Raw genomic sequence first — 11,516 nt, forward strand, 5'->3', positions numbered from 1 at the left:
TGTTATAACGAACCGACGTGTTAATTGGACCAAAGAAAAAAACAGAGAACAGGAGGTTTGACCTTTTCATTCTCTCTTTCTGGACTGTTTTCAGGAACCTGAACAAGCCCATAGCAGTCCAGTCTAAAGAGAAGGAGGATCGCTATGTGGACAATTATAAGGTGAACAGCTCAATGCAGCCTTACTGTGTTAACTGCTTCTCTTGGATACGAGGTCAGTTTTTCAAATGTATTCATTACACACACGTCGCATAAACTGTAGTTTCTACCTCTTCCAGTATCTAGAGGAGGAGTATCGTAAGGGAGCGCATGATGACGACCCCATGCCTCCTGTCCAGCCGTACCATTACGGATCTCACTACTCCAACTCTGGCACTGTACTACACTTCCTGGTTCGCATGCCTCCATTCACCAAGATGTTCCTGGCCTACCAGGGTAAGACACCCACACAGATGTGTACTTCTAATGTTGCTCTCTTCTTTTAGGAATAGCTATTTTCATTCAGCAGCATATAAAAGATCACTGCTGTTATTAGCATGAGGCTGATCACTGCCATCTGTGTTGTGTTATTAGCATGAGGCTGATCACTGCCATCTGTGTTGTGTTATTAGCATGAGGCTGATCACTGCCATCTGTGTTGTGTTATTAGCATGAGGCTGATCACTGCCATCTGTGTTGTGTTATTAGCATGATCCTGAGGCTGATCACTGCCATCTGTGTTGTGTTATTAGCATGAGGCTGATCACTGCCATCTGTGTTGTGTTATTAGCATGAGGCTGATCACTGCCATCTGTGTTGTGTTATTAGCATGAGGCTGATCACTGCCATCTGTATTGTGTTATTAGCATGATCCTGAGGCTGATCACTGCCATCTGTGTTTTGTTATTAGCATGATCCTGAGGCTGATCACCGCCATCTGTATTGTGTTATTAGCATGAGGCTGATCACTGCCATCTGTGTTGTGTTATTAGCATGAGGCTGATCACTGCCATCTGTGTTGTGTTATTAGCATGAGGCTGATCACCGCCATCTGTATTGTGTTATTAGCATGATCCTGAGGCTGATCACTGCCATCTGTGTTGTGTTATCAGCATGAGGCTGATCACCGCCATCTGTATTGTGTTATTAGCATGATCCTGAGGCTGATCACTGCCATCTGTGTTGTGTTATTAGCATGATCCTGAGGCTGATCACCGCCATCTGTATTGTGTTATTAGCATGAGGCTGATCACTGCCATCTGTATTGTGTTATTAGCATGAGGCTGAGGCTGATCACTGCCATCTGTATTGTGTTAACAGCATGATCCTGAGGCTGATCACCGCCATCTGTATTGTGTTATTAGCATGATCCTGAGGCTGATCACCGCCATCTGTTTTGTGTTATTAGCATGAGGCTGATCACTGCCATCTGTATTGTGTTATTAGCATGATCCTGAGGCTGATCACTGCCATCTGTATTGTGTTATTAGCATGATCCTGAGGCTGATCACTGCCATCTGTGTTGTGTTATTAGCATGAGGCTGATCACTGCCATCTGTGTTGTGTTATTAGCATGATCCTGAGGCTGATCACTGCCATCTGTGTTGTGTTATTAGCATGATCCTGAGGCTGATCACTGCCATCTGTGTTGTGTTATTAGCATGATCCTGAGGCTGATCACTGCCATCTGTGTTGTGTTATTAGCATGAGGCTGATCACTGCCATCTGTGTTGTGTTATTAGCATGAGGCTGATCACTGCCATCTGTGTTGTGTTATCAGCATGATCCTGAGGCTGATCACTGCCATCTGTATTGTGTTATTAGCATGATCCTGAGGCTGATCACTGCCATCTGTGTTGTGTTATTAGCATGATCCTGAGGCTGATCACTGCCATCTGTGTTGTGTTATTAGCATGAGGCTGATCACTGCCATCTGTGTTGTGTTATTAGCATGAGGCTGATCACTGCCATCTGTGTTGTGTTATTAGCATGATCCTGAGGCTGATCACTGCCATCTGTATTGTGTTATTAGCATGATCCTGAGGCTGATCACCGCCATCTGTATTGTGTTATTAGCATGAGGCTGATCACTGCCATCTGTGTTGTGTTATTAGCATGAGGCTGATCACTGCCATCTGTGTTGTGTTATTAGCATGATCCTGAGGCTGTTGTAGCGCCGTGTTCTGAGAACAACGTCCTGATCTAACTAAGACTGATCTGATCCAATGGCTGGCATGCATCAAAGGCTTCCTCTGTCTGATAGGCTTTCTCTCCCCCTTTTCACACTCAAACTTCTCTCTATCCCTCTGACTCCCCCCTCTTCTCCTCTTCCATATCTCTTCCTCTCTACCTCTCATCCCGTTTCTCTCTTCCTCTGCTCTTGTCTTTCTAATGCTCTTCCTCCGAAGCCTCTCATCTTCGTTGATAGAAGTGTAATTGAATTCAGAAGCGGTGGTTCACAAGGCAATGAAAGGAAGCCTGCTCATTCACCCAAGATAAAGACACTGTGTTGGTCCTGTATCATCAGAACACAGGTTTAATTAGTGTGTGTGTTTGTGTGTGTGTGTGTTGCAGACCAGAGCTTTGATATCCCTGACCGGACGTTCCACTCTATGAATACAACATGGCGTCTCTCCTCGTTCGAGAGCATGACTGACGTCAAGGAGCTAATACCAGAGTTCTTTTACCTCCCGGAGTTCCTGGTCAACAGAGAGGGTAGGAGAATAGACCACACACACAGACCTCTGTTACACAAAGAGTGCTTACCAGAGTTATATTACCTCTCAGAGTTCCTCGTCAACTGAGAGGGAAAGACGATATGATAATGGTGCCGGAGGGGATCGCTGCCATTTACGAGGTCCTAGCTATTTTTTATTTTCCCCCCCCCCACATTTTTTAAAACTTATTTTGTACATAATGTTGCTGCTACTGTGTCTTATGACCGAAAAGAGCTACTGGACATCAGAACAGCGACTACTCACGTCGAACTGGACAACGATTTTTCTTTAATGAGTCTGACCTTGAAAGATATACTCCTTTGTCGAGACAAGGCCCAAATCTTTGTCATCAGCGTGAAGAAAATACAGGGAAAAAAGGGGAGGGCGGGGTGTCGGAAAACAAACTGTACGATTTACAATTAAGACTATTCTACCAACGGGGCATTCAAAACTGTAATATCTTATGTTTCACCGAGACGTGGCTTAACGACGACACTGATACTATTGATCTGGCTGGCTTCTCAGGACAGAGCAGCTACGTCAGTCAGGGGCGGGGGTGTGTGTCTATTTGTCAATAACTGCTGGTGCACGATGTCTAATATTAAAGAAGTCTCAAGGTATTACTCGTCTGAGGTAGAGTACCTCATGATAAGCTGTAGACCACACTATAGTTCTCATAACACGGGGCGTGTCTTTGTCATTAACACGGGGGCGTGTCTTTGTCATTAACACGGGGGCGTGTCTTTGTCATTAACACGGGGGCGTGTCTTTGTCATTAACACGGGGGCGTGTCTTTGTCATTAACACGGGGCGTGTCTTTGTCATTAACACGGGGGTGTCTTTGTCATTAACACGGGGGGTGTCTTTGTCATTAACACGGGGGGTGTCTTTGTCATTAACACGGGGGGTGTCTTTGTCATTAACACGGGGGCGTGTCTTTGTCAATAACACGGGGCGTGTCTTTGTCAATAACACGGGCGTGTCTTTGTCAATAACACGGGGCGTGTCTTTGTCAATAACACGGGGCGTGTCTTTGTCAATAACACGGGGCGTGTCTTTGTCAATAACACGGGGCGTGTCTTTGTCAATAACACGGGGCGTGTCTTTGTCAATAACACGGGCGTGTCTTTGTCATTAACACGGGGCGTGTCTTTGTCATTAACACGGGGCGTGTCTTTGTCAATAACACGGGGGCGTGTCTTTGTCAATAACACGGGGGCGTGTCTTTGTCAATAACACGGGGGCGTGTCTTTGTCAATAACACGGGGGCGTGTCTTTGTCAATAACACGGGGGCGTGTCTTTGTCAATAACACGGGGGCGTGTCTTTGTCAATAACACGGGGCGTGTCTTTGTCAATAACACGGGGCGTGTCTTTGTCAATAACACGGGGCGTGTCTTTGTCAATAACACGGGGGCGTGTCTTTGTCAATAACACGGGGGCGTGTCTTTGTCAATAACACGGGGGCGTGTCTTTGTCAATAACACGGGGGCGTGTCTTTGTCAATAACACGGGGGGCGTGTCTTTGTCATTAACACGGGGGGCGTGTCTTTGTCATTAACACGGGGGCGTGTCTTTGTCAATAACACGGGGCGTGTCTTTGTCAATGTCTAATATTAAAGAAGTATTGCGGTTCTGTTCGCCTGAGGTAGAATACCTCATGATAAGCTGTGACCACACTATAGTTCTCATCTATATTATTCGTAGCTGTCTATTTACCACCACAAACCGATGCTGGCACTAAGACTCCACTCAATGAGCTGTGTAAGGTCATAACCAAACAAGAAAATGCTCATCCAGAAGCGGTGCTCCTAGTGGCTGGGGACTTTATTGCAGGGAAACTTAAATCAGTTTTACCTCATTTCTACCAGCATGTCAAATGTGGAACCAGAGGGAAAAAACTCTTGATCACCTTTACTCCACACATAGACGCATAAAGCTCTTGATCACCTTTACTCCACACAGAGATGCACAAAGCTCTAGACCTCCTTTACTCCACACAGACGCATAAAGCTCTTGATCACCTTTACTCCACACAGAGATGCACAAAGCTCTAGACCTCCTTTTCTCCACACAGAGATGCACAAAGCTCTAGACCTCCTTTACTCCACACAGAGACGCATAAAGCTCTTGATCACCTTTACTCCACACAGAGATGCACAAAGCTCTAGACCTCCTTTTCTCCACACAGAGATGCACAAAGCTCTAGACCTCCTTTACTCCACAGAGATGCATAAAGCTCTTGATCACCTTTACTCCACACAGAGACGCACAAAGCTCTAGACCTCCTTTTCTCCACACAGAGATGCACAAAGCTCTAGACCTCCTTTACTCCACACAGACGCATAAAGCTCTTAGACCTCCTTTACTCCACACAGAGATGCACAAAGCTCTAGACCTCCTTTACTCCACACAGAGATGCATACAAAGCTCTAGATCACCTTTACTCCACACAGACGCATAAAGCTCTCCCTCACACTCCATTTGGCAAATCTGACCATAATTCTATCCTCCTGATTCCCGCTTACAAGCAAAAACTAAAGCAGGAAGTACCAGTGATTCACTCAATACGGAAGTGGTCAGATGACGCGGATGCTAACCTACAGGTCGGTTTTGCAGCACAGACTGGAATCTGTTCCGGGATTCTTCCAATGGCATTGGGGAGAGACCAGTCACCGGCTTCATCAATAAATGCATTGACAATGTATTTCCCACAGTGACTGTACGTACATATCCCAACCAGAAGCCATGCATTACAGGCAACATCTGCACCGAGCTAAAGGCTAAAGCTGCCGCTTTCAAGGAGTGTGACAATAATCTGGACGCTTATAGGAAATCCTGCTATGCCCACAGATTAACCATCGAACAGGCAAAGCGTCAATACAGGACTAAGATGTAATCATACTACACCGGCTCTGACGCTCGTCGGATGTGGCAGGGCTTGCAAACTATTAGACTACAAAGAAAAACTCAGCCACGAGCTGCCCAGTGACGCGAGCAGATGAGCTTAATGCCTTTCTATGCTCGCTTCGTGGTAAGCAACACTGAAGCATGCATGAGAGCACCAGCTGTTCCGGATGACTGTGTGATCACGTCCGTAGCCAATGTGAGCAAGAGCTTTAACTTCTTATGGGCAGGTAGCGTCCCACCTGGCCAGAGTGCAAAATACTAAATTCAAATATTTAACATTCTTGGAAATATGTGTTATATATCAAAATAAAGCTTAACTTGTTAATCCAGCCGCTGTGTCAGATTTCAAAAAAGGCTTTATGGCGAAAGCAGACCATGCGATTATCTGAGGACAGCGCCCCGCATACAAACACATTCAAATAATTTTTCAACCAGGCAGATGCGACACAAAAGTCAAAAATTGCTAATATTGTTAATTCTTTTGAAGATCCTCTTCTGTTGGCACTCCAAAATGTCCCAGAAACATCACAAATGGTCCTTTTGTTCGATAAAGGCCTTCTTTATGTCCCAAAAATGTCAATTTATTTGGCGCGTTTGATTCCCGAAATACACCAGTTTTAACTCGCCCAACATGCCTACATAGTATCTAATAAGTTACCTATAAACTTGGTCCAAACATTTCAAACAACATGCCTAATCCAACCTCAGGTACCCTGAAACGTAAATAATCGATCAAATTTAAGACTGAATAAACTGTTTCTAATACCGAATAAAAACAATGTGGAGCGCGCTCCTGTTCACCCGCATCAAAACAGTAGAATCCACCTGGAGTGACACTTACAATGAATAGGACTGCTTCTTCATTTCTCAAAAGAAAAACATAGAACAATTTCTAAAGACTGTGGACATCTAGTGGAAGCCATAGGAACCGCAACCAGGTTCCTAATAATAAAGGAGTCCCATAGAAACCTATTGGAAAATCCTATGACCTCAATAGACCTTTTTTCCCCTTGAAGGTTTGTCCTCGGGGTTTCGCCTGCCATATCAGTTCTGTTATATTCACAGACATTATTTTAACAGTTTTAGAAACTTTAGTGTTTTCTATCCAAATCGTCCAATGATATGCTTCTGGGCCTGAGTAACAGGCAATTTACTTTGGGCACACTTTTCATCCGGAAGTGTAAATACTGCCCCCTACCCAAGAGAGGTTAAACAGGTCCATATTCACAAAGCCGCGGGGCCAGACAGATTACCAGGACGTGTACTCAGAACATACCAACTGGCAAGTGTCTTCACTGACATTTTCAACCTCTCGCTGACCGAGTCTCTAATACCTACATGTTTCAAACAGACCACTATAGTCCCTGTGACCAAGAAAGTGAAGGTAACCTGCTTAAATGTTTACCAACCTGTAGCACTCACGTCGGTAGACATGAAGTGCTTTGAGAGGCTGGTCATGGCTCACGTCAACTCCATCATGCCGGAAACCCTAGACCCACTCTAATTCGCCCCAACAGATGATACAATCTCAATCACGCTCCACACTGCCTTTTCCCACCCGGACAAAAGGAACACCTATGTGAGAATGCTGTTCATTGACTACAGCTCAGCATTCAACACCATAGTGCCAACAAAGCTCATCACTAAGCTAAGGAACCTGGGACTAAACACCTCCCTTTGCACCTGGATCCTGGACTTCCTGACGGGCCGCAACCAGGTGCTAAGGGTAGGTAACAACACGTCTGCCATGCTGATCCTTAACACTGGGGGCCCTCAGGGGTGTGTACTTAGTCCCCTCCTATACTCCCTGTTCACCCACAACTGCGTGGCCAAGCACGACTCCAACTCCATCATTAAGTTTGCTGATGACACAACAGTGGTAGGCCTGATCGCTGACAACAATGAGACGGCCTATAGGGAGGAGGTCAGAGAACTGGCAGTGTGGTGCCAGGACAACAACCTCAATGTGAGCAAGACAAAGGAGCTGATCATGGACTATAGGAAAAGGCGGGCCGAACAGGCCCCCCATTAACATCGATGGGGCTGAAGTGGAGCAGGTTGAGAGTTTCAAGTTCCTTTGTGTCCACATCACCAATGAACTATCATGGTCCGAACACACCACGACAGTCATGAAGAGGGCACAACAACACTTTTTCCCCCTCAGTTCCCAGATCCTCAAAAAGTTCTACAGCTGCACCATCGAGAGCATCCTGGCCGGTTGCATCACAGCCTGGTATAGCAACTCCTCGGCATCCAACCGTAAGGCGCTACAGAGGGTAGTGCATACGGCCCAGTACATCACTGGGGCCAAGCCTCCTGCCATGTAGGATATATACTAGACGGTGTCAGAGGAAAGATCTGAAAATGGTCAAAGACTCCAGTCACCCAAGTCATAGTCTGGTCTCTTTGCTACGGCACGGCAAGCAGCGTGAAGTCGAGGTACAAAAGGCTCCTTAACAGATTCTTCCCCAAAGCCATAAGACTGCTGAACAACGAATCAAAATGGCCACCCGGACCGTTTACATTGACCCCACCCTCCCTTTGTTTTTACACTGCTGTTTTATCTATGCACAGGCACTTTACAAATGACCTCGTCTAACCTCTACCCCCAGGACATTGCCTCTGTAACGGTACCCTCTGTATATAACCTCGTTATTGTTATGACATTTTCTTGTGTGACTTTTATTTATTTTATTTTCACTTTTGTTTATTTAGTCAATCTTTTCTTAACTCTATTTCTTGAACTGCGTTGTTGGTTAAGGGTTTGTAAAGTAAGCATTTCACTAAGGTTGTATTCCGAGCATGTGACAAATTCCATTTGATTTGATCCACAATCTTTGGTTGTTTAGTAAAGGTATTCCCAAACTGGGGTATGCACACTCGTTGGCACCAAGGCTCTTTTTCTCACCTGAATGATGTGAATCGAGGATTACAGGGACTCCGCAATTATGTTCAATGTGCGGTACAAAATTGAGGCTATGATTAGGAAGTTGTAGCTCTTCTCTGCCGGCATGAACAGGGACAAGCTAAAGTTTAAGAGGGTGTGAACGATGCTGACTGGGGGTAGACAAAGAAGAGCTCTCCAGTAGGTGTACCAAAACATTTCAAAGGTCATTTTACAAGCTACAAGTTGATCAACTGTCAAAGCAGAATTACTTTCCCATTGTTCCTCGACTGTAGTGTTTGATGTACAATTTTCTAGCTCCGAGTCTCTACTTTTATCTAATGTAAAAAAACACAAATTCAAATTTTGCTACATAAGACCAAATCGAGCCGGTTGGTCACATATTAGCAGTAAGGAATGTTTTACAGTAGACGCCCATATTAGCAGTAAGGAATGTTTTACAGTAGACGCCCATATTAGCAGTAAGGAATGTTTTACAGTAGACGCCCATATTAGCAGTAAGGAATGTTTTACAGTAGACGCCCATATTAGCAGTAAGGAATGTTTTACAGTAGACGCCCATATTAGCAGTAAGGGATGTTTTACAGTAGACGCCCATATTAGCATTAAGGAATGTTTTACAGTAGATGCCCATATTAGCAGTAAGGAATGTTTTACAGTAGACGCCCATATTAGCAGTAAGGAATGTTTTACAGTAGACGCCCATATTAGCAGTAAGGAATGTTTTACAGTAGACGCCCATATTAGCAGTAAGGAATGTTTTACAGTAGACGCCCATATTAGCAGTAAGGAATGTTTTACAGTAGACGCCCATATTAGCAGTAAGGAATGTTTTACAGTAGACGCCCATATTAGCAGTAAGGAATGTTTTACAGTAGACGCCCATATTAGCAGTAAGGAATGTTTTACAGTAGACGCCCATATTAGCAGTAAGGAATGTTTTACAGTAGACGCCCATATTAGCAGTAAGGAATGTTTTACAGTAGACGCCCATATTAGCAGTAAGGAATGTTTTACAGTAGACGCCCATATTAGCAGTAAGGAATGTTTTACAGTAGACGCCCATATTAGCAGTAAGGAATGTTTTACAGTAGACGCCCATATTAGCAGTAAGGAATGTTTTACAGTAGACGCCCATATTAGCAGTAAGGAATGTTTTACAGTAGACGCCCATATTAGCACTAAGGAATGTTTTACAGTAGACGCCCATATTAGCACTAAGGAATGTTTTACAGTAGATGCCCGTATTAGCAGTAAGGAATGTTTTACAGTAGACGCCCGTATTAGCAGTAAGGAATGTTTTACAGTAGACGCCCGTATTAGCATTAAGGAATGTTTTACAGTAGACGCCCATATTAGCAGTAAGGAATGTTTTACAGTAGACGCCCATATTAGCAGTAAGGAATGTTTTACAGTAGACGCCCATATTAGCAGTAAGGAATGTTTTACAGTAGACGCCCATATTAGCACTAAGGAATGTTTTACAGTAGACGCCCATATTAGCACTAAGGAATGTTTTACAGTAGACGCCCATATTAGCAGTAAGGAATGTTTTACAGTAGACGCCCATATTAGCAGTAAGGAATGTTTTACAGTAGACGCCCATATTAGCAGTAAGGAATGTTTTACAGTAGACGCCCATATTAGCAGTAAGGAATGTTTTACAGTAGACGCCCATATTAGCAGTAAGGAATGTTTTACAGTAGACGCCCATATTAGCAGTAAGGAATGTTTTACAGTAGACGCCCATATTAGCAGTAAGGAATGTTTTACAGTAGACGCCCATATTAGCAGTAAGGAATGTTTTACAGTAGACGCCCATATTAGCAGTAAGGAATGTTTTACAGTAGACGCCCATATTAGCAGTAAGGAATGTTTTACAGTAGACGCCCATATTAGCAGTAAGGAATGTTTTACAGTAGACGCCCATATTAGCAGTAAGGAATGTTTTACAGTAGATGCCCATATTAGCAGTAAGGAATGTTTTACAGTAGACGCCCATATTAGCAGTAAGGAATGTTTTACAGTAGACGCCCATATTAGCAGTAAGGAATGTTTTACAGTAGACGCCCATATTAGCAGTAAGGAATGTTTTACAGTAGACGCCCATATTAGCAGTAAGGAATGTTTTACAGTAGGGCACATATTAGCAGTAAGGAATGTTTTACAGTAGATGCCCATATTAGCAGTAAGGAATGTTTTACAGTAGATGCACATATTAGCAGTAAGGAATGTTTTACAGTAGACCTCCTTTCCTCTTTCCAATGTGTCCTCTGTCTTCCTCCAGGTTTTGACTTTGGTGTGCGTCAAAACAGTGAGCGTGTGAACCACGTCAACCTGCCACCCTGGGCGCGGAACGACCCTCGCCTCTTCATCCTGATCCACCGCCAGGCCCTGGAGTCAGACCAGGTCTCTCAGACCCTCTGTCAGTGGATTGACCTGGTGTTTGGGTTGAAACAGAAAGGAAAGGCAGCTGTACATGCCATCAATGTATTCCACCCTGCTGTGAGTAACTGTTTATGCCTGGGCGATATATATCCCACCAAACGGAAGGGAACAGAGAGGGCCTGGATTTGGACCACAAAAAAATTACATTGTGTTTTTGGTTTACCATTGCAAAACGTTTTCGTGTGTGAGCATGACCTTGGACAAGAAGAAACATCAGCTTGTATTTTAACTGTTTGTCAAGTTGATTTGTCTCCCCTCGTCCGTAGACGTATTTCGGTATGGACGTGTCGTCAGTGGAGGACCCGGTGCAGCGGCGTGCTTTGGAGACCATGATCAAGACGTACGGACAGACGCCCAGACAGCTGTTCTCTGCATCCCACATCAGCAGAGCTGGACCCAGACTCATTATGGAGGGAGAGCTTCCCGCTGCCATGGGCCTCCTGGTGCAGCTGGCCTTCAGAGAGACCAGGGAACAGGTCAAAGATATAGTTTACCCGGTAGGTTAAAGGTCAGAGGTTAGGGTCAGGTGTTACGGCCTCCTGGTGCAGCTGGCCTTCAG

The 11,516-nt window shown here is 44.7% G+C and overlaps 1 protein-coding gene across 1 annotated transcript in view; it reads left to right on the top strand.

Moving 5' to 3' along the window:
• The window catches only part of lyst (lysosomal trafficking regulator), a 280,835-nt gene that overhangs the window by 229,179 nt on the left and 40,140 nt on the right, over nucleotides 1-11,516 (top strand). The window contains 5 exon segments of the mRNA XM_065008440.1: nucleotides 95-161; nucleotides 278-434; nucleotides 2,553-2,693; nucleotides 10,797-11,014; nucleotides 11,224-11,454. Of these exon segments, the coding sequence (XP_064864512.1) occupies nucleotides 95-161; nucleotides 278-434; nucleotides 2,553-2,693; nucleotides 10,797-11,014; nucleotides 11,224-11,454 (814 nt within the window).

This window comes from Oncorhynchus nerka, linkage group LG23 (assembly GCF_034236695.1).
Source record: "Oncorhynchus nerka isolate Pitt River linkage group LG23, Oner_Uvic_2.0, whole genome shotgun sequence".
In the NCBI taxonomy this organism is placed as follows: Eukaryota; Metazoa; Chordata; class Actinopteri; order Salmoniformes; family Salmonidae; genus Oncorhynchus; species Oncorhynchus nerka.